Below are 23,294 nucleotides of genomic sequence, written 5' to 3'. Positions count from 1 at the left end.
ACATAAAAGGGTTACGATTAGTTTCAACGTTAAAATAAAACAAAAAGGGCTGTCGTCCATTTAGCCATAGAGTTGGATATAGTCAATTGTGGCTACGCTATCACCAAGCGGTCAAAACAATTTCGATCAGCAGTAACTCACCACCATTGCAAAGCTGAATCACATTACCACCAAGTAGAGATCTAACTCGCCAGCATAATATTCACCAAATCGATAACACTTTTTCTACAACAATTCTATAATCGCAATCCCGCCTTTAACATGTCGACTTAAACATGACCATTTCCATAATCTTTCTACGACACACAAATCATACGAACCATATACGATCAGAAAGCATCACAATAAACCAGACTTAATCGGTTCTTTTTCTCGGTCTGGCTAACTGCCTGTGTATTCGTCGCCTCGGGACCATCATATGTACGACGACGGCGCTGGCACGTTCACCATGAAAACAGGTCCCTCCATTCGGTCGAACACTGTCAGCCTTCGTTGCTTCGTTTCAATGTTGGAAAGCTCCACCCTTGATCGTAACATAACCAAGGCCTGCCGCACAACAAACTGTTCCTATTTTTTTTTTCGACACCTGAACCAGCAGCGGCTGATTGGCGAGTAGGAATCGCAATTGCCCAGCACGTCCGTTTGTTGCCTGCTTGCTAGCACAGCAGTTACTGCTGCTGATACAGCTACGGCTGTCCTCCTCAAGATGGCGGACGTGGTCGTTGTCGTTTTGCTCATAGAAGGTTGTTGCCTATCACTGCTGTTCTCGACGACGTTCGTCGGCAGTCAGCTAGCCACCAGCTGGTCGTAGACCCGTTCCCCCGTCGCAGCCCTCCCCCCACTCTCCCCGTTAAGGCTCCCCGCTGTTTTCTCTGCTAGTGGCGCTAGTAGCAATGTTGTGTTGATTGGGATGCTGCTCGATTTGATTATCGTCAAGCAGAAGTATCAGCAGACCATAGACGATTGAACAGACAGAGGGTCGACAACAACGATCCGGAGTAGTTGTTACTGTATAGCGCAGCGATGGGTCTCTGTGTGCCGGTGGGTATGTATTTGGGTGTGTGAGTGTCGGTGGGTATGTATTTGGGCGTATGTGTGTGTACGTTACGTATTTTCTATGGAACTTTATCAACGCAGCTGCTTCCGATGAGAACGGTGATCCTCGGAAGCAACGGCTGCGTCTGCTGTTGGCGGGGAAAGGCGGAAGGCTCAAGGGACGGGGCATACATACAGGAATATTGAGGCACTTCCACTGGTTGGTTATGATGGTGCTGCTGCTGCATGGAAATGGTTCACGTCCTCGAAAGCATATATATATATATATACATATATATATATATATATATAAGCGATAAGACGTAATGTAGAAACGTAATTATTTCGTTAAAAGTTAATGGCTAATTAGGCATTCGAGACGTGTAAATAAAAAACCTATAATTCGCAGACCTAAAAAGAAAAAAGCTATAATAGTAATAATAAGTGAATAAGTAAGAACAATGATAATACGAATCATTGTTAGTAAACGAACATAGACAACAATAGTGCAGCCAATGAATACCAGCGCTAAAGAGCCAACAGTGAAGTAGGTGAGATCAACTTTATGCGTACACCACCGGAAAGTACAAGGCACTCAAAGTAATCTACATTACCATAGGATATTTATTATATATGATTTACCACATAGCATAAATGAGGTTTGCACGAGCACTTCGCTATCGTTATACTAACCAGCTTGATAACGTGAGGCGACAAACGACGCTCACCAGCTTGAGGCGCAGAAACTTGTGGAAAGCGCATACTAGACAAGTGTCTGCCGAACGCTAGGCCCTAAATGAGAGAGAAAGCGAGAAGGTGAGAGAGAGAGCGAGCTGCGAGGGAGAAAGCGAGAAGGTGTTCGATGGTACCTAAGACGTTAAATAAAACGAAAAAAAAAAGCGTTAAAAAAATCGCAGTGCGAAACAAAGTATACCTACGCTCGAATTTGAAGCTAGGCTAGCAGGTGTCCGTAAGTTGCCTAGTTGGTAAACACGTTTCCCATTGCGCTATCAGGGGCACAGGGCGGTGTATACATACATACATGCAAAAGCTGGTGGTCCGATCAGCTGAACCAAACTCGGCTGCTTATTGTGTCAGCTGACTGATTTGAATTTCCGCGCGTAATAGCAGCCGACGCCAATGGAGATGGAACGAAAACAGCAAAAAATATCCTGCGGCAAAGTTACAGCAAATACTATGGGTGAATACATAGAATCACAGGCAACAGAGTATTAAATGGCTATAGTCTGTATTTACATTGATCTGGGAAACAGTGGCGGATATTTGCAGAAATTTCTTGATGCAGGTGTCTTAAGTGAGAGCGCCAAAAACGAGTTACCTTTTGAACTGAAGGAAGATAGAACGGCGGACTGTAATATCAATGAAAGGAACAAGTACAAAGTAATTTGCCGTTTCATCTAGCAAAGGTTTTCTAAGTCTTCAAATATTTTAAAATTTATTATTATTGAGCTGGTCAACATAATAGGGCACTGTATGTATTATATTTTGCATTTGTACTTAAATTGGTATCACAGTTAGCACAAACAAAGGTTACTGGAACCTTGAAATAGTGCAACGATAACTGGCCATCTGCTGATTCAAGAGTATTCTAGATTGAAGTGCTTTATCAAAAAAATAAAATTTCTGCAAAAAACGAAATTCTGAGACCTTTATCATTTGAAAAAATCTTCATGACTGAGTAAAACATTTTCGTTTTTAACATTAGTAATCACCATTATAGGAATGTAACTAAGAATATGACTTCTCGAGGTGAGAAACTCCTTTTTAATGAAGAAGGTTTCTTCATGTAACATAACACTTAAAAAAACTAGCAAACTATGATCGTAAGCATTTCAAAATGAAATCGTATGCTATTCATTTGCTCGATCTTTTTTAGTCTACGTACTTTGAAACAAGTCAAGCTCAAGCCAAAGATTCTTTGCCACAAAGAGCACGTAAACACTGAACACAACTAAGATGAAATAATGTAATTATGTCATTTTGTCAAATCGAATATAAGTACAGCATATTTGAGTATTCTGTCCTAGTAACTAAAATTAGTAAGGTGGTTTTAACGATACAAGTTTCGATATAAATAGTAACTTGTCATAATGATCATCGTCAGCGAGTGGTAAGCGAATCAAAGTCCGATGCATAGTTCAGACATCGTCATTGTATTTCAGGTTTACCGTCGGTGTCAGGATGTTTAACCTAAAGCAGTGTTTGCACATGGTACAAATAGTAAGTTTTCCGCAATGGTATCTGCAGTGTGGTTTGCAATCTACTGAAGAGGTTTCCTATTTTGGAGGCTTCTACGCAATAATCAAAAATGTTAAAGAGCAAAAATTCTCTTTAACATCTTCTGTGGGTCCTCTCATGAGGCTCACAATAAGCTAGTGGATACAGCCCCAGCGAACGCTCTGTGATGAACACATTTTAGGCTACTAATAATTAAGTTGAGAAAAACAACGAAAAAGGCACAGGATGACGCTCACAAACGCTCAAGCTGGAAATGCGACAACAGATTTCAATCGAAATAACGAGATAATGAATCGAATGAAAAAGAGTTTGTGCTCCCTTTGCACTAAGTAAGGTTGAAGTTTGCACAATTTTCCAGACTTAGCATGTGCAGTAAATATAATAAAGTTCGTTAAGTAATAAAAGGAATTTCAATCCCTTCCCTTCTGACTTGTGTTCAACTTTAGTCATTTCTGAACAACTATTTTTGCAGAAAATTAACAAATCGCCGACAAAGTGTAAGGCACCTCTTTAATATAATATGGTCCAAGAGTGGGCTCAGTATAAGAGTAGAAAGATCATATTTAATTGCATAGTTTTGACTTTTTTAAGCAGTTGTCAAATAATGCTAGGCAAACGGATGCATTGATTATTTTCGAGAGTAATAGATGCCTAATGTCGTGGATATGCAGCTATTTTAATAACTTTTTCTTTATTAGAGCTTTCTTTGTTAAATTTAACAATTGTTTTAATGGAAGTAATGCTTTTAGGCCCACTGGATGTCCCCCAGGGCTTTCTTTTATCAACCCACGGTATAAAAGGTGTGATTCAAACAAAAAATTTATTGAAATAGTCCTATACTATGCTGTCCGTCTAATAACCCAGATATGATCATTTCGATCACCATAGGATGCTGAATCCTGCTCAAGTATTTCAACCCGTGTCCAAATAACTCTAGCATAAGAATCTCAAAATTTCGAGGGATAAATGGCTAAAATACTCGTTGATACAGTCAGGATCAAAAAGAATATATCATATATTCACGCAGCATATATTTAGCTCACTTAAAAAGTAAAGCGGAATACATTTATTGTATGCGCTAGGTCTAGGCTAAATATTTATGATCAATTTGTACATAATAACTGTTTTTGCTTTGTAAAGTTAATAAATAAAAAAATTTAGTAAATGGTAAAATTAAATTGGCGGAGTGTTACTGATACGACTGCATAAACGATAACACGTTTTTCTTTCCTTCAGGTTTAAGTTTGTGCATTAATCTAGGTGTTTAAGTAGCGGCTTAAGTAGCAGTAAACGTAAAACACGAAAACCGTACAAAGGGGTCTACGAAATATCTGTGTTTTATAAAGCTAGAAGAACGGTGAGACGTGAATTACATGTTAATCTAAAGAGGCATGTGCAATAGGTTAGAAAAAAATTAACCTTTCTTCGGGTGTCGTAAGTTATTTGAAGCCTAATTTACACCCTGGCACATTATACACAGCATATTTAACTCCATCGCTAGTTAAATTAAGACGCCTGATTTTGTTTTACTTTTTTTGTACATTTTACATTTGCAAGAACGTCTAGAAAACTCGAACCTCACCTTATTATTACTTCAACACGGCTATTGTATCCTCTTACGCAACACCAGGAGAGAATATAATGTCCTGTGCAGGTTGCTTATAGTCCTATTAATGCGTCAAACAGTTATGTCGATATGATTTGATTCTTAAGCAGAAGGCTAAGCTGCGAGTGGTTGCCGAGGCACTTTCTCACTTACGCAGTCCATAAGTGTTTCCACCAGGGAGCCCCAACCGAAACCCTTGACTCAAGAAAGCTGAAGTCCTTGCGCGCGCTTCGCATAACTCAGTAAAACTTCAGCCGCCTGTCACCTCACTTCACTGCACCGCGAGAGCAATAGTGAATAGCTTGCCAACATTAAGTATTTGTGAGAGTGGGTGTTTTGCGAGCGCTTTCGATCGTAGATTTGGACATTTCTGAATGACGCAATAGACTTACGATGAGCTCGCATGATTACAGCGATGACATATTCCCGAGCAGATAAATTTGATATTTCATGATTAAAGACTAATGATGCTGGGCATTTGATAGCTCATTTACGCAGCGCCGTTAGTTCTTCATTTCCTCCGTATGCATTTACATCTACATTGAGCGCTGTTACTGATAAATGTAGTTTTCTTTTGTATGTTTATAAGAGAAAGCGCTAAGGGATCATAGAAAATCATAGCGCAACCAGGTCAGAAACGCCGATGTGTGCATATGTTATGAGTTAGAGATTATAATGAGTTGAAGGGAATCGCGTGAGCAGCGTGGAAAAAACAAGGCGCTTATGGTGCTGAGCAGTCTATTTCGGTGTTCGAAATATTCAACGTAGTGCCAAGTTCTAAGTGAAATACGAGATTTACAAGCAGCTGAAAATGAGCGAAGAACACCACTTTTACCTGGGAAACGGTTTACGGATACCACTACTCGCAGTTCTTTTGGTACGTGCATTTATCGCAATAGAGAAATTCAGATGGCTTTTGACAACGAACATGGCGTTCATTAAGTAAACGTTTGCGGACAAGTTACCTCAGAAAATACTGCAAATGAAAGATACATATTTTAAATGAATAATTTTCCAAGATACCAAAACTCGTTCGTCAACTTCAAGTTGCATAGTTTTTCGCAGTCGACAAATGTGCTATTATGCTAAAGTAAATTCTAGAACTTGTTGATCTACATCAAAAATGCATTTTTGAAAATATCAAAGGCAGAAATTAATCAAACACTTGCTTTTGGGTCTTTGTTTTTCATCTCGCCTTTCTTTTATTACCAGAAGTCCTTTTTTTATAGCTGATGTCATTTCAAGGGTTTTCATATATAACTCATTTTGTAAAAAAACTCATACACCTAAATCATCTGTGTTCAAAATATACAAGCTGAGATGGAATCTAGTTTATGCAAGTTTCGATCTCCTAGTTATATTAATATTTATTTTGTTACCTAAGACACCAGAGAATTTTCCTGTTTTATTGAACGTTTCCTGAGATGCTTGGAGTGGTATTCAGTTCATATCGTGAAGGGAAGTAATCGTAGTTGAGAAAATGACATTTATTAATATATAAGATGAAATAAATCTTCCATAAATTTTTTTCATGAGATCAGGTAACATTACTGAATAAGCCCTGCGGCTCGAGCAGTTGTTTTAACCAGTTTTAGCACAATTTATTTCTTGATTGGTCAGCAGGTTAGAACAACGCATTACATTTTGAATGGCAGTGGATGAATAGCTGATTTCCTGTTAAGAACAATTAAACTGTTCTAGTTTTTTCGATAATTCAGCACAATTTGACTATGTATGCACTTAAACTTAGAGAAACTCATTCAAAACGGATCATTAGGCTTTCGGGAACAGCATTGATAAATATCTAATCGTTACGATACAGTCGCTACACCTACTGGAAGATTTACAATACTACCCTGCCCAACTTCAGCTCCCTAAACTGCGTCTAAGATCGCTGATTTCAAAAGATTCATGCAGCAGAATTACAATAATAAACACAGCGAAAACACTCATAAGCATAAAGAAGCACTCCACTCAGCAAGATCTCGCCCTCCAGTTTGTTGGAGGGGCATCCGTAACGCTGTGTCGTTTGTTGGAACCGTTATCATATTCCTTTTATTACCAGGAAGTTATTCTTTCATTGTTACCTTATAAGACGAACCCCCCGGAGCCATACACAGAGATTATCTAAGCATGTGTGGCATTGTTTGCACTGTAACAACATCCGCAAAGCTTAGGCGAAAGACCCGAAGGGGAGTCTATTGATGCTCATTCTGCAGTACATAGGCCAAACCAGCTTGTCTTACTCCAGGATTCCAACAACTCTGCTGATTAAATCAAAACAATCGTTGCCAGATCGTGCCCATGTTTAACAACAGATCCGCAGTGTTCAAGGGCACCAAGGACTTACTCTTTTGCTTCGTAACAAGATCGGAATTTTTTTCATTTCACTTTCCCTCTCGCTCCCAGCCGCTCCAGGGTCTCCTTGCCAACTTGTCATTTCTGCATTACTGAATAGTACCAGTTTGAACACGTTTTGCCTTCTCGGCAGACCTTTTATGCTCTGATTTAATATTGAATGTTCTTCTGTCAACCAGTCTATAGCAGTGGCTAAAAGGGTCGGTTAATGGTGAGCACCCCCTGCTCCCGACTCCAAGGCAGACGGGTGCCAAAGTGTCCCATTACTACGTGGCGTCTCTACATGATATCATTCTGCCATTAATGGATCGATGTGGGGTTAAACTATTCTCTTTGCAGCAGCAGCAGCTTATTGTAAGATTTTCTTCTGCGACCATTGGCCAGCCACTCGTTCGTCGTCATTCGAAAGGCGCACCGGAGCGTCGAAGCGTTCGGGCAACCAGGCACATTTGCATTACTCGAGCCGTTTAAAGTTGCTGCAAATTGCCCTTTGTGTCTGTCTGCGTACATCCGGAGAGGGATAAATATTGACTTATAGTAAGCCACTCGTCTGTGAGAATTGTATAATTATGATCTTTTTTCACCACTTAGTTATACCCAGATATGTTGATCCCAATTCGTTTTAATGTACGGGATTGATTGCAATGTCACATTTGACTTTGGACTCCGGTTGATAAAGATATTCTCGACGCAGTACCTTAACACACCAAGACTGCAAAGGTCTAAGTACATTGGCACTAAGCTTTTCGACTAAAGTACAAGCTTAATACAAGTATAGCTTTGCTTTTGCCACGAGCAGCTCAAAAGGTCAGCCCAAATGCTTCCTTCGTAGTTCTCGGTGGAGCTGACACCTTTTGCAGCCGAATCAACGACAACTATTATAAAAAAAAAAAGTAATGCTGCGCTAACATCTGAATTGTAGAGATACAAAGCTAATTTCTGAACATAAAATGAAGTAAAAAGAAAATGGAAATTAGCAAAGAAAAAATAAATGGAATACTTTCTTATAAAGTTATACGAGGAAAAGCATAGAAAAGATAACTAAAAAGAGGTGTTTGTAACGTCAAAATTGAACGACTTAGACTACTTAGATATAAGAACTAATAGGATTTAAGTTTTGGTTCAGGTGTCTGAAGACACGAAAAGTGAGTGAGCTCTCCCTTAAGACACACACACAGACTAAAGTGATAGCTAGTATCTACTTGCCTGTCAATGTAAGTCCGCTAGCTAGATAACTACTACTAACGAGCTTGGAAGTTGTGAACTGCAGTAAGCTCTTTCCAAGAAACGTTATCGTAACGTCAGCCAATCGCAGTTATGTCCATCTCAGCAGCATGTAGCACTGCCACGAACGTCAGTATTCTTTTAATTTAGGCATATTTAATGGCTATTCCCGTTTTGCGCTTTCAAAAGACATTGCCGAAGCAATTATAGCCATTTATTTGAAGCTAGCGCGTTATAGAGTTTAGTTTACCACGTGAACTGTCACACCCTACGGAGGACGTCACCGCCTTGAAAGCTTCATCGACAAATGGCGGCTACACATAAAACGTTCCTCTCAGGAAAACGAGTAAGTTCAATAGTGGCTTCTGAAGAACCTAGACAAGGTTAGGATGTTTTCGAATAGCTTTTAACCGGCGTACGTAAATGTTAAGTTTTATTACCCGAGCATAGAGTTAGCAGACGGCTATGCTGAGCACAATGAAAGCAAGTTTTGACTGGCTATAAGCACAGTCACGGCTAATTTATTCCGGTTTTCTCTGATATGGGTTCTCTATGCAGTCTCATAATAGATTATCTGCGCATGGCTTAAAATAGATATGGCGGAGATCAGCTATTTAATGCCTATTTCCGCTATACGATCGCTGTTTGATTCAACGACAGTTGGCTTTATGGTCTTGTCTAACAACTTAATTGTTTAAATGGGTGTATTACGTATAAAAAAGAAATCTAGATATTCTCATATGTTCATTATTGTATACGCGTATGATGGATAGGGTTGAAAGATGTTCCAGCGGAGTCGCTTTAGTAGAAATTGAAATGGAGCCACTATTTTACTATGCTACTTTCAACGCTGGAAACTTTTACAATGAAATAGCAAGCATTTTTAAATAAAACAAAAAGTATAAGAATGACAGTCTTTCATAAATAGCTAATAAGGCAACAAAACGCGAAGATACGTAGTTTGGTGGGACGCTCAAGTATTAATACTTATCAGTTTTGGACGTTTCATTTAGCAAACCCTGCAATCGATCATTAGTACATCTTGAGGGTTTTCTCGTCTACGGGTAGACCCCTGACCGAGCCTGACTGTAAATAGAGAAAGTTTATTCTAGGGCGGCCTCGTTCAAAAGCTAAAATTTAAGCTATCTTCACGAGTGTTACCTTTAGCGGGTATGTCTACTAGAGTTACTTATTAAATTGTTATGGCTTTAAAAATAGGCGAGAAGATCGTTGACAACACGGGCTCTGACGAGATTGACCAAACCGGCTATACGGATTGCGTAGAGTTGTTCCCCTGTGTAATCTAGGTTTTGGCAAAAGCAGCCTTTTCTCTTCCACTAGCCATTTGTAATATAATGGCAAAGTTGTTGTGTGATTGTGTATCGTTAATTCTCCCAATTTTGTCACCTCAGTTTATCGACATAGACATGGTTCAGCCGTTCCAGCTTGTATTCTAGCTTTCTTTGAAAAGTTAAACATAGAATAAGGCAGCTGCCATTGTTATCCGCGTTATTGTTCGAGTCGCTATAATTTTTACTTGTGACCAATAGCCGACCGTCGATAGATCAATCTCCGGTAGTAAGTAAATCCTTGCTGTCAATACGACATCGGTATATGTGGAGATTGGACAGGGCCTTTGTTGAAGTGTTATCGCTTTTATAGATCGCTTATATTTTATAGATCGCTTAGATTTTATCTTTTACTACGTTTTTCACAATGTTGTTGCCATACCATTTCTCGCGGTTCGATATATTCGTGCTTTCCCACTATCTATTACGGCAGCTACTCCACAAGCGGTTATGATTATTATGATATCTGGCATGGCCACTTTATGTAGTAGTCTTGCATGTCTTGAAACATACGTCATTGGCTATGTATCGATTACCGTTTCCTGTCATTATTAGATGGTCAAATAAATGAAGCGGAGATGTGGAATGAGTTGCCTATTGACTAGTAAGAGGAAATATCACGCGTTCTGATACTGTGTATAGAACTAAGTAGAGTTGTCGCGTATGTGCCTGGAAGGTGATTTGCCTTCTTTAAATGCTGCCAGGCTTTCGAACGGATCATCAAAAATTTGGATCTATAAGTGATCTGTGTATTCGGATGTCTGGCCGATAGCAGCTATTGCTACATATGTATGCTTAACTGATTTATTCGTGTCGTTTCGGCTAATACCTATGGGAAACCGATCAGTTTTTGATATAAGCTAGTTGTCGTACACGCACTGCATCTAAGATATACTATAAATATCTATTCTATATACTATCTGAATAATGCAATATTGCAGTGCCGCATAGTCCAGCACAGCAAAATTCCTGAAAACCTGAATAAGCATTCTATTGATTTGATTGTACACATTTATATTGGATGAAATTCTTGAAAACATTTTATTCATATAATGTTTGTTTAGCGGAATTCCCTATAAGGTTCAGTTTGTTGCCAAAAAGCGACGAAGTATTCTAGCCCGTTAGACCCGAAGGGGTTGCTAGGCTCAAGCCAAAAACGTCTGCGATTTCGGTTCAGTTAAATCTCTACAGGCGACGAAAGCGCAGGACCCTGCGACAATAGAAAACAGCTTTGCCTTAGTTAATGGAACGCGTTTCAGGCTCATCCCAGGCGTGGAAGGTCAGTTGTTGGAAAAAGTACCAAAGTGACCTGTATTGCGAATTTTTCTAAAATAAACCCTCTAAATTAATGTGCCTACCGGAATAAAGTGCTGTATGCTACCACTATATATTTATGAGAGCAGTATTTTAAGCTGCACTATACGCTGATATCAGTACTTTTTCTAATTTCAAAATTTTCACATCAATTTAAAAACAGACTCAATCTCGAAAATGTGAGGTAGAATGGCATCGAAGTTCCACTGGGGCAATTTTGCACTTTTCCACAATCGACATGCCGCGCTTGCGCTCGCTACGCGCAACAGACAAGCCAAACAAAAATCACAAAAATTTGACAGCATGCATGACCGTGAAAAAAATGCATGTATATACACGTATATATATATACTTGCCCGTATAATCTGACCTGTAGATGTGTGAAAATTTAAAGCTCAACTTATGTTGCTATAACGTTGGTTAGTGTGTGGCAAGCGACAGTATGTTTTGAGGATGAACGAAATGAACATGACCTGGTGAATAAAATTGGTTAAAGAGCAACTTTAACTGGGTCGTTTCATTTGGCTTCGGTGAGATGAAACCGTTGGAAGATGTGTCCATCATTATCATATGCATCAGCTATTAGCCTCATTCCATAATTTTTGAATACCAACGAAGCTAAACAGTGATAGACTTCACTGGTTGGCCTTTTCGTCATTCTGCTAATCAACAATGCTCAGAAAAAGTTCAACCACAAATAAATCACTATGACCAGTCACAAAAGATGATAGCTACAAGTTGAAAGACCAACCATTCGATGCTACAATAGAAGTTGTGTAAGTTGCAGCGCAGATGGAGGGACCAAAAAAAAAGCTTTAGGGCGATAAAAACAGGCCGCTCCGCGGAAAATGCATTTCACGACATTGTGCGTTAATCTTTCAGGTGGGCTTTCCCCACAGGCGCGAACTTCTGCCCTATCCTTTGCGTGCCTCTACGCTTCAAATTTTACGTCCCGTATCGCCGTTAGACTTTCCATCAGACGGCTGGCTTCCAGCACAAACGCAAACCGTGTGTCTATGCCTGGGTTCGAATTTAGACCACAACTTGGGCCTAAGATTAGCATGCAAGTTGTTACCCAATAAGCTGTTACGGGAACTAAACTGCACCTAGCCCCACACTATAGGGGGTTCAAACTGGCTGCGTATTTTTTAGCAAATTTCTGCCTTGATAGTTTGTTCTGATATTAATTCACCCATTTGATAACGAAAATGATGAGTGCTGAGGTGAGGATCGTAATGAAGCAAACGTATTTATCCTACTATGTGTCATCATCGTCCTACTCATGGCGGAAGCTCTCTCCGAGAAAGCCATTGCCTTACTGTAGCAAGCAGTGATCAGTCCTACGGAAACGCTCAAGGGAGAAGGTGCTACGAGACGAGCACGCATTGACTTAGCTAATTTTCAAAAATAAGATGAGATTCTTCAAGGAATTTCATATGTTTGGGGGATGATATAGGTAAAACGAGCATCAACCAGGATGGGACAGCATTAAGCACAGGGCAAAATGTGAGCTAATGTTACCATTGGCTCAATAATTATGCATATTGCTTAAATGCACGGGGAACAAAAATCTGGGTGCACAAAAATTTCAGTTCAGCCGATTTCAATATCATCGGCTTTATCTAGAGTAGTCGTCTTGATTCCAGTATAGTGGTGACGTGTTGGTTTACTAAACTTACTAACTACTACTTGGGCTAGGTTCATAGGCGGGGCAGACAGAAAGGAGCCGCCGGCCTTCTAAAACAATCCTTAACAGAAGTGCGGGACGTAAAACTTGAGACAGTCATAGACCCAGCGCGTCAGCCGTAGGTCTATGAGTTTAAGAGCTTGCTGTGGTTCACTCGCGTTACTACACTTTTGTTTTCTTTCATTCATTACATGTTATTTTGTGCTAATACACCGCTCGGTCGGACATCGAACAGGCGCACCTAATGGTTTCCTATAGTAGTATACAACAGAGTTCAGAGCTGGAAAGCTGTGAGGCATTCCAGGACAAGTGTCAGCCAAGAAAACCCTACTTAATACACCCTATCGTTTTCGTATCTATAGATAACATTGTATATTGTTTGGATGATTTGAGGAACTCATAACCTTGCATTGGCCTGTCACAACTTCCAGATTATGGTGAAGGTTTCAAGCAGCGACATACTAGATGAGTTAGACCTCCTTGAAAGCGATGATATCGCTCTTGTAGAGGAACTGTTGGACTCCACCATTGAAAAGGGGGCCCCGCTTAGTTTAAAATATCGACCAAGGGAAGGAAGAGGTAATTTTTTTTATAATTAAAAAATAAAAGGCATTTTCTATAATGGTGATTTTGCTGTTTTAATTACGAAAAAAAAAAGAGAAAGATTCATGACCTACAACTAAACAATTTTATTAAACAATTTAAAAACGAGTTCTTGTATAGTATTGAATTAATAGTAGACTTTTTACGTTTTAGCGATTTGAAAGTTTTTCAATGAACTAAGGTAATTCTTGTTCGTTTAAATATGAAAGGCTATTTCACAGCAAATCGCCGAGAGCATACGCCCTCGGTGGGGCAAAAATTTCTCAGTGAACTACACGCTTCGACGTATACAGCGCCAGTTACTCTTGGAAATGTAGCCGAGAAATCGTTGCATGATGAATCAGTAAAGCGCGAAACTATCGACGAGGGCAAAAATGCTGCTCCGAAAGTCACAGCTCAAAGGAATAAGCCGTTCTCACAGCCTCTTTACGGGAGAACTCATCACCAACTTCATTCACTCCAAACGAGGACTTCTTCTAAAGTAAAGACGCCAGGCAAGACGAAAGACATAAACGTGGGCATCCAGACCTTATCGGCAATCGTTGACAGTCTCGCGAAGAACAATATGCCAAAGCTGAGACAGGAACAGCAAGACGATAAAGACTTGTTAGAAAATCACAAGGATACTGCCTCAACCTCGGTTACTCAATCTTATGCACTACCATACCCCAATACAAATGCTTCCGAAAGCTCTCGAAGTAAAGCACACATTTTTAAACAGGTACGAATGCAGAGCAGAGATAAAAGGCATTGGGATGAATGCTAGTAAGTGCTAATTAATCTTAAAAAATAGTTTATCGCTATTTGTAGTGTTAAGAAAATCAATAAAATTCTAGCCATCCTGGGTAAAACTCGCTTGAACGTTGTAATAGACAAATGCGGTGTGTCATATCAAAATCAACGTAATTTTAGGAACCAAGGTGTACTGATTATACTGTCGAGAATACTTAATTATTGTACTTTGCGTATTATCCAGCAGGAAGTTCTCACTAACGAAAACGACGGAAGACATAATTCTTCTATTCACGGAATGCCTCTTCAACCAGCCTCTGCAGGATATAGCGAGATGCCACCTGCTAGCTCGAACGAGAGTCGTCGGCGCTCGCAACATTCTACTCGTCATCAGTCACACGGGATTCAACAAGAATTAGTCAAAACACACGTTCCAAATTATGACTCCAGTTCTCCTGGTCAATACGGTTTCGTTCAGGAGAATTCTATCGCTAACGGAGCAGCATCTGGGCAAAAAAAAACTAAAAATTTCAGTAACCCTATGTACGTCGAGCATGAGGCAAATGGCTTCCCACTGCAGGGTCTTCCAGCTGTGCGGCCAATATCACCCGAAGGAACTTTTCAAGACACATTCTTCGATACATACGCAGCAAGTCCCGGCTCGCTGTATGTGCCAGAGGCGCCACAAATACGTACGTACAAAAGTGCTCACGCTGTGCTTCAATCCCAACGAGAAAAGGTCCGAATAATTTTGACTATGGCATATCTTACAGGATGGAACGCCGACACCTGAAATAAACTCTGCTTTTTTTAAGGCGTTTGCGTGTTCTTACAATTTAGTCTTAACTATGGAGTTTCATTATTGTAAAGCTATCGGATCAGAGTTGCAGTAAAAATTCTGTACCGGAACATTGAGCTAAATAATCGTTTGTCCTGACAGCTAAAGGAATAACCATATAAGGACAATTCGGTGTATGATTAAATAAATAAACCTAAATATTCACCTTAATATTTAGAGACACATACACAAGTAGCTATTTTTTTATTTCACAGAAAGTAACGCCTTTTCGATCAGCTCAATTGGCCAAGGAGGTTACAGACAACGATTTGTAGGAAACTTGTATAGTGGAGCCGAATCCAGTTACGGGTAAGACAATGCTTATCTTCGTTTGATCATTTTTGCTTGGAAGATTTCCTGGTATCTAGTGCCTGTAAGCTTAGTGGTGACCATTCGATTTCGACGTCAGCAGCAATACTTGCGACAGGTTGTAGCGCTGAACAAAGATGTATAGCTAGGTATAATCGACTAACCACTGCATTATTGCTATTGATAAAACTGAATAAATAAAAAAAGTTTTTTGATATTATCACTACATTTCGGGATGAACGTAAATCTATTAGATCTGTGAAAATTGCGGACGCATAAAAATCTTTGGTTTAATGATAAACGTCCGGTGATTGATCAATAATCAGTAATTAACTAATTAGAAAAGTACAAACACTGCAGGTTGAAAACGGACAAAACTAATAAAACTATCAGCTAAAAAGAAAAGAGAAAACTTACCAAAAATTTTTATTCACGCATTTACCAAGCCAGTTTTGGAATTAGGCTGTTGTTAGTTTCTGGATCCAAAAATACCTCATTCGATCATACCAGTTTCCCAAAATTATTTACGCCGTTGATTTTAAGTAATTTTGAGACTGGTTTTTGAGGCTATTGTTATTTTTACGACGATCTTGATCAGAAGTAAAAGATCCGGTCGACAATATCCAAGGTGCGCGGTATTCCATCATTCAAACATCAAATAGGCCTCAGATCTAAAATGGGTGTAACGCGATTCGCAAAAACGTTGCCTTTGCTGAACAACTATTGTTCTGCAATGATGGGGCATTTCAGAAGGATGTTTGGTCAGCCGGTTCCGAATTTCGGATTGTCCACTCATGCAGACACCGGTAACTCAGGACTTTTTCCAGCTCAACAAAACGATCCTGTTCCAGGCAGAATCTACAATCCCTCAATCAAACAGAGTTTCGATGATTACAGCGAGAACTTCTATTTCAACAGTCACAATTTGAACTTCGCTACTGGAGAAAATGGTATTTTTAAGATGTATACGCCCGTTGATGGTTGGCCTTTATTAGATAAAGCACCTAGATATATTCATTCCACGCACTCAGCTCTGATTCTCGTCTGTCGGATTAAACAGCTAGAACACGTAAGTGTTATTTTTTCGTCGGTGTGGAACAACAAAGCAAACGGAAAAATTCACAGAGACATATGAGGTAAAAAAATTCGAAGTGACTAGGAAATGGTCAACACCTCTTTAGACGGTTGGTTAAATGAACCTGCACGAAATAAAAATATTCTTTCTACAAGATGAACATAGAATGCAGTTGCTTACTTGACCTAACATGTTACAACACCCCATAATAATAATAATAATGGTCTGGATTCATCAGCTGTGACAAGCGCATTTCTCATTCACACGCAGCAGCTAGCCGTCTGATGTTCTACTTGCTTACCATATTACGAAACATCAACTGCAAGCTATATAAAATATGACGGCACGTTTCGATTATTTTTTTGCTCGCTAATTTAATGGTTCCATGTTCTTCAGAATTCGCCGGTCTTGAAGGAAAACGTCAATATTTGTCCGCCAGTCTATCAGCCAACAGCGACTTGGAATTGCCATTCCGAGGAAGCTTCCATAATGGCCAAACGGACCATAGGTAAAAGTCTGCGCTATATCCAGATTAAATATGAGCACCCATATATATCATAGATGCTATATTCCCCTTGAGTCATCCCACGCGCCACGCGTCCTGACGGCTCACTGCATATATCAAATGACCGTAACAAAATTACTAGCATATATAGTCGAGTAAGTGGAATAAGTATGGGTATCATAAGACGATGAATCATTAAACCAGTAGTTGTTACATCAACGAATTGGATCGATCGTGGTTTCAATATGTAAGCTTGTAGTATCGTCGTAACTGTCGTGGTGTAACTCAGCATCGGTCATTACGGCGACTCTGGTCACAAGCCCACTGATGCATCCCCATTTCGTTTCATCTACAAGATATTTCTACAGCAGATTTAATGGTCTCACTGATGCTCCGCTTCGTGGGCGGTGAAGCTGATTGAAGGCGAAGCTCACACGAGAGTAACGTTCGTCGTGTTTGTCGATTCTGTAGCGGCGATGACAGCCAATTTATGTATGGAGCAACTCTTATATCGACCCTAATACTACAATATGCATAGAGGATAAATACAGGAACGTTTCCGTTTTTGTTTGAGATTTGTTAAGATCGTTATTATAATGCTCACCGCTACTCAGTTTTCAGTGTGAAAATATTGAAAGAGGGTGAATGCCATGGAGTGATCTCAGCTAGCATCCGTATAGCAATACTTCCGTACGATTTACGAACCATAGTTGTTGTTTATTTTGTGAAGTTTGCTTGTGATACCAGATTTTAAACGCAAATATACTGCGAAGCAAAGTGGCTCGCGAGAGCAATCGCGATCATGAGGTTCATAGATTGTTGTCTACAGGAATGCTCGCAAATGTATATATGTATATAATCACACAACACCAACGTTTGTTATCATATATACGAAAACATTCTGCTCTCATCTCGACATGCGCTGATAGTACATCAATCTGATTTTGAAAATATGACCTTCTAGGACAAATCTGCCCGGAAATGCATTCGAGTATAACGGGGTAGGCAATAACGATCTCGGACTCCATGAAATCAGTGTACCATTTGCTGGCTCACAGGTAAATCAGTTGCCGCATATTGTAATAGCTGCAATGTGCTATTATATGGCACCCCTCTGACCAACAAATCGTACTTATTATAAACTACTTTTGAAGCTATAACATGTATAGTTAAATGTAAAGTATCTTGTTCCTGGTAGAGGAAGGCTGGATGCGCAGCTAAATACAACAACGATTTTAACTACTACTAACTATTACCCGCCACAAAACCGTCGTTGCTAAAAGCGAATCAAGTGTTTTCTTTCTATCAACACTAAGCAAGCGAAAATGAACACAGGAAAGTCATAGCTCAAAAATGTGAGTGAGTGAGTTCAACCGTATTCATCTAAATAACAATAATAATAACGACGACAACAAACAATGATTATAAAAGGATTGAAAGACTAAGACAACAGTGATGTTCTATGTCTGTAATTCCAAATCTCCACATGTGCTTTTAACCGATTCCCTCTTTTTATACCTATATAAGAGCAAGTGGAAGAGATGGCATCGCTGGCAGAATGGAAAATTTTCCGCAATGAGCGAATTACATGCAGGCAGGCCGTAGTCCCCCTGTACGATCACTTTATTGTATTGTGTTTTATAATAATAATCATGACATGGTTCCATATCAGACAAAAATTTCTATGAACTCCTCTGAGTTTCCTAAACCCGTAAGAATCAGTGTACACGCCCTTAGCTTAGGCAAAATGATTAAGGACTGACTAGACAAAAATGCTCCAGTTCGTAATTAATTGTCAAGACAAATTTCTGACAGTGAATGCCTTTATGGTCCTTTATTTTTGGTGTCAAAACGACCCTAACAACCTACAATCTCTTGCAGCACGGTGCCATTCAAATATCGCCTAATAAAGTGGGCCACTTGTCTGTGGTCCAAAACAGTCAGAGAGATTCTCGGCCATACGCCATTTTGCCCGGTGGCAACTTTCACCCTGCGCAAACAGCGTCTACAAAAACTCCCCCAGTTCCGGATCTCAAGTATCATGAGCAGCACCAACAGGTTAGGCCGATTTAAATTGTAATGCTGTTTTGTACTGCATTTTATTTATATGGGGCTAAAATTCCTGTCGAGTTATGGCAGAATGGCTAAGTTCGGTAGGCATTTGTGATAACAGACCGGGCACTATGTGCGTTTCCTATGCAAAACGCATTGCAAGTTGTCGAATACTTCCGAGAACAAGACGATCCTGTAGTTAATTCTTCCTTGTCGTTCTTGTTTCAGCATCCACAATGCGCGGCTGCATCCGATATGAAGTCTCATAATGCGACGTATTGTACGGAAGACGTTAACTACCCAAGGTTAGCATTGACCGATTGCCTCCAAGGCTACAATTAGATTTGAAATAATACCATCGAATGAAGTAAATTAAACAACCGGTTTGGCTCGATCTAGCCGTTGTTAGTGCCTGATATTGTAGACATGATGGACAAACCTGCCCAGTGTTGCCTATCTCGAAAATATTATGATTGCGTGATGAATCTTTGTTCAATGACCAGTTGACTAAAGTTTGAGATATTTGATGGCATGAAATTTGTTTGGTAAATATTTCATGCAAGCAGTTCAACGAAAATGCCGCACCTCTGGATATTTCAAATTAGTCATTTCTCATACATTTACGCATTATTTATGCTATTATCATATTACTTTTGGCAAATTCATCTGACTAAGTTCTTTATTTATTTACCTGTTCAATTAACGTGCGTTGCATCATTAGGAGATTATAAGAAAATGGCGTTTCTTACAGGGACTCCGTCATGCAAAGCGCATTTCTCGACCCATTAACGGCACGTCGTCTGGTGCCACATATTCCAGATGAACAATTGGTTTTTGCGGAACCCTACGATACTTTTGCAACGGATTTGATGGAGCCGCAGGAGAGTGTGGCTGGCGAGTCGAATAAGAAGTACGACGGACCTGATAAGACAAGCGAAGACAAGGATTCGGCTGCTAAAAGCGAACTTCGAAAAGCATGCAGGTCACAGGTCGGTAGTGCGCTTAAAATTTATTAACCATACTCAATGTACAGTTATACTGTTGATCGTAAAGCCAGCAAAGACAACTCAACAAAACTTGGACTCTATAGTAAACTGAGAAAAATAGAGCGACTATAATATGTTGTTCTAAGTACCTCTACTACGGAAAACAGCGACGAAATACTCAAACAAAAAAGAAGCAATGCACCATAACACAGAAATAGCATTTATGGTAACATTCTGAACAGAAAAACAGTTCCACATATCGGTGAGTGTGTGTGTTGACCAATTCCAAGAAACGACTAGCTTTCAACAGGCAACAGGTTATTTTGATTTTATGAGAACCCGTTCAAATGTCTAGCATAAGCAAAAAGGCGGTATTACCCATTTTTTTCCGATTCTGCCCGTGCAGGTGGCAACAATACGACCTTTACGAGCCCAAAATACACAGAACCAGTGGAAGGTTATCGTGAACGTGGACACACCGCGCAATGGCCAGAAGTATGAACAGCTTGTGCGGATAGAAACTTGCAGGTAAGCTTTAAAGTGTTCCGGTGATAATAAAATTTTAACGTTTTTGCTTAAACTCACTTAAAAACTTAAGGACACTTGATGAACAAGTTTAAGTTCGAAACCGCCGTACTTGGGAATCAGTTGTCTGAAGTAATATGTATCGTCAGTAAGGGGCGTGACATTCGTAACATTTATTTATTTAGATTTCTTAGAAAATCTCTATTTCTAGTGAAACTGCCTTGATGAAATAAAGCCACCCAAACCATGGCCCATATTAAAACCGTACAATACTCGATAAATACCACAGTAAATTAGTAAAAATCCGCAATTCTTTCTCCATCGCTTATTCATGGTATAGTTGTTGAAGACCACTATTAGCCCTTGAATTTTAATTGTTTTTTTTATACTTACATGAGCATAAATATGAATATCGTTACACTTGACTGTTGTCTAAAGAGACCATATATCTAATTAGATGTCCTACACATCGGGAATAAAAAAAATAGTAAAAAACAAAGTACTCGTGCTTTTCAATCATAATTAGTAAAGTTCACTGATTATGCGAAGTATTCGTTGTTTTATCAGAATCATTCTTGTTCCGTTCTTCTTTTTGGCCTTATGCAGATGGCCATCAATGTCCTGCTCCCACGTGTCCTCATCGGTCCAGAAATCGGTGTGCTCACAGGAGTTGACTACACATCGATTGGCTGCTTGGTCACTTGAAGAAGGACTTCATATGGATACATTCCATTTCCCGGTGGCCTGCTCATGCCTTGTCGAAACCGAAAAGTAGCAGAGAAACCTATGCTACATAAAACAACTGCAAGATCTTTTGAAGATCTTCCCAAATTACATTTTCTGCCAAGCATCATATGTATGTCGTATGACTTGAGCATGGAATATACATGAGTTAACTCTAGTTGGTCTGGGAAATGTGTCATACAGGCTAGTTAGCAACAGGTCATGTAAAGAGTTTGATTTTGTTGTAACAGCAAGAAGCTGTGAATCATAAATGCATCATACTGGACCAGAACAGAGACGAATGTTTGTTAAAATATGAATTATATATAATAAATAAAGCTAAGTATGTGCAACCTGTAAGTACGTGTTTCATTCAATTGTTAACCGAATATCTGCTGTTTTAGCTGAGCAACGCTGAAAAATTGCAATAATCTTGCCAAATAAATTCTTTATGGGTCAAGAAATAAAAAACAATGAGGGAACCGGGTTTCTTTCCGAAACCAACAGGCAAAAGCTCTGTATGAAAAAAGAATGTATTTTTTCTAACCTATTAATATAGCGTTATGGTAACTAGGAAAAAAAACGCGTTATGATCAGCAAAAACAACGATAGAATCTGTTAAGCCACTATCATGCAAAGCTGCCTTAAGTGCAAGCTGAGGTCTGAAGAAAGCGTACTTAAAGCTGGGCGTGAATTATTGACGGCCCGGATCTCTGTCTAATACCAATATTGCGTAGTGAAATTAGCTGCGAAATGTTCTATTACAGGTAACAGTAATTACTGTTTGAGGTGGAAAGTAAACTCATAACTAAACCGCGAATAAGAACCTCAAACAAGATTTTTTGAACACGCTTGTACAAACGGGCTTATTATGATCACTATGAGATATTGTGAAAAGTACGATCTGACATTGAAGAAAAAATGAAAATTCAATCAGAGTACAAACTATAGAAAAATTTATTTTCAAGATTTGACTTTAACAAGAGAACGATCGTGCCTGCATACCCACTGTTAGGTTTTGCTCTGAGAAGCATTTTTGTATCTAGCAAAGTTGGTAAGCTGTGGAATACGCAGCATAACTCATGCATAGATAACATGTACAGCTCGAATTCAGATGTCATTTTTGTCACTGTCGAATAATATTTGCGCAGAAAATGACAATAGGATAAAACAGTTACAGCTGTAAACAAGATGGCCAGCACAATTCAAACGTTATTTCTACTTATATAAACACTATAAATCTCGAAACGCTGAAAAACTTTGCAAAAAACCCACTCGCTCGCGGCGGTCGCAGAGCTAGCTTTCTTGTTACCTTTCGAAGTTTATTCCAGAGCTGTACTTTTTGAGCCGAAACTTCATGAATAAAGGGGGTAATTATCAACGCTACAATATAAATACATCAAATAAAAATCAGCGATCTTTAGACTATTCAAGTTAAACAAGAAACGGTAAAGAAACTTTGGAAAATTCTGTTCTCGCCCTTTCAAAGCATAACCAACTACTAAACATCAAATATATATTTTGCAACCGGTTCTATTTTCACGGAAGGTATCACATAATATTCTATGCAACATCTTAGTTATCCGCACTATACTAGATATAGTAAAGAAGTATTTTCTTTCCCTGATCGCATATAAGATGCAAGTATGAATAAGACGCGGATAAGCTAAGTCTATCCTGTATGATACATCACAGCAGGTTTGTTCATCAATGCATACCCGTAATAATCCAGTAGTAACTATTTATTTACTGAAGGGACATGTGAAGTTTTTTGATTTAAAATTGAGCTTAAAGATTTTTAATTTCGCACCCGGACTCCACTACAGAAATGCTTCATTAAGTCAATAACACCGAACATTAAACTCGAGCCACTTACTTGGGTCGTTGAATGCATGCTGGGCTATATCTTTTTATTAAACTTAAACCCACACCAGCTAAAAACTGCATCGCACGCTACACAAAATGAATCTTCGAACTTCATATTGGCTGGAACCCACTAAACTGCGCGCGCTCTCAGCAACCACAGGGACTGGCACCAGTTACCAGATACTGTTATTCCAAAATAGCATCGGTCTAGGATCAGCAGATAGTGCACTTCAACCGCAACAAAACCA

At 39.4% G+C, this 23,294-nt stretch overlaps 1 protein-coding gene and 1 long non-coding RNA gene across 10 annotated transcripts; one reads left to right on the top strand and one right to left on the bottom strand.

Moving 5' to 3' along the window:
* The first annotated feature begins 1,953 nt into the window (after positions 1–1,953).
* Positions 1,954–21,540, top strand: LOC111249665 (uncharacterized). 7 transcript variants are annotated; one of them, XM_086988562.1, is made up of 14 exons: positions 1,954–2,436; positions 3,219–3,276; positions 13,264–13,411; positions 13,657–14,156; positions 14,412–14,859; positions 15,221–15,314; positions 16,065–16,264; positions 16,786–16,897; positions 17,859–17,952; positions 18,776–18,952; positions 19,175–19,251; positions 19,698–19,935; positions 20,339–20,460; positions 21,064–21,540. In XM_086988562.1, the coding sequence occupies exons 1-14, from the start codon at positions 2,417–2,419 to the stop codon at positions 21,230–21,232; spliced, it is 2,457 nt and encodes an 818-aa protein (XP_086844688.1). In that variant the 5' UTR covers positions 1,954–2,416; the 3' UTR covers positions 21,233–21,540. The 7 variants fall into 7 exon arrangements, with proteins under 7 accessions (XP_086844688.1, XP_086844686.1, XP_086844685.1 ...); XM_086988560.1 differs by having other exon boundaries at positions 13,645–14,156; positions 14,415–14,859; XM_086988559.1 differs by having other exon boundaries at positions 13,645–14,156.
* LOC147755876 (uncharacterized) lies at positions 13,502–23,254 on the bottom strand. Of its 3 annotated transcripts, none has more exons than XR_015327417.1 (5): positions 23,057–23,254; positions 19,638–19,867; positions 15,732–19,278; positions 14,396–15,383; positions 13,502–14,009 (listed from the first exon to the last, which is right to left on the bottom strand). It is a non-coding gene; the product is annotated as an uncharacterized LOC147755876 (long non-coding RNA). The 3 variants fall into 3 exon arrangements; XR_015327416.1 differs by having other exon boundaries at positions 14,396–14,956; XR_015327418.1 differs by lacking the exon at positions 14,396–15,383.
* Between the last annotated feature and the right edge of the window lie 40 nt (positions 23,255–23,294).

Source organism: Varroa destructor, unplaced genomic scaffold (genome assembly GCF_002443255.2).
Source record: "Varroa destructor unplaced genomic scaffold, Vdes_3.0 BEIS01000004.1, whole genome shotgun sequence".
Classification (NCBI taxonomy): Eukaryota; Metazoa; Arthropoda; class Arachnida; order Mesostigmata; family Varroidae; genus Varroa; species Varroa destructor.
Note: the sequence above shows the minus strand (reverse complement) of the source record. Positions and strands in the feature narration are given on the sequence as shown.

Bases quoted from the DNA above. Each gene is read 5' to 3' on its own strand.
- LOC111249665 (XM_086988559.1), top strand. From the start codon at position 2,417: ATGAAAGGAACAAGTACAAA. The intron at 3,277-13,263 runs GTAAGTTTTCCG...CACAACTTCCAG, and splicing joins GTTTGCACATGGTACAAATA to ATTATGGTGAAGGTTTCAAG. The intron at 13,412-13,644 runs GTAATTTTTTTT...TAAATATGAAAG, and splicing joins TCGACCAAGGGAAGGAAGAG to GCTATTTCACAGCAAATCGC.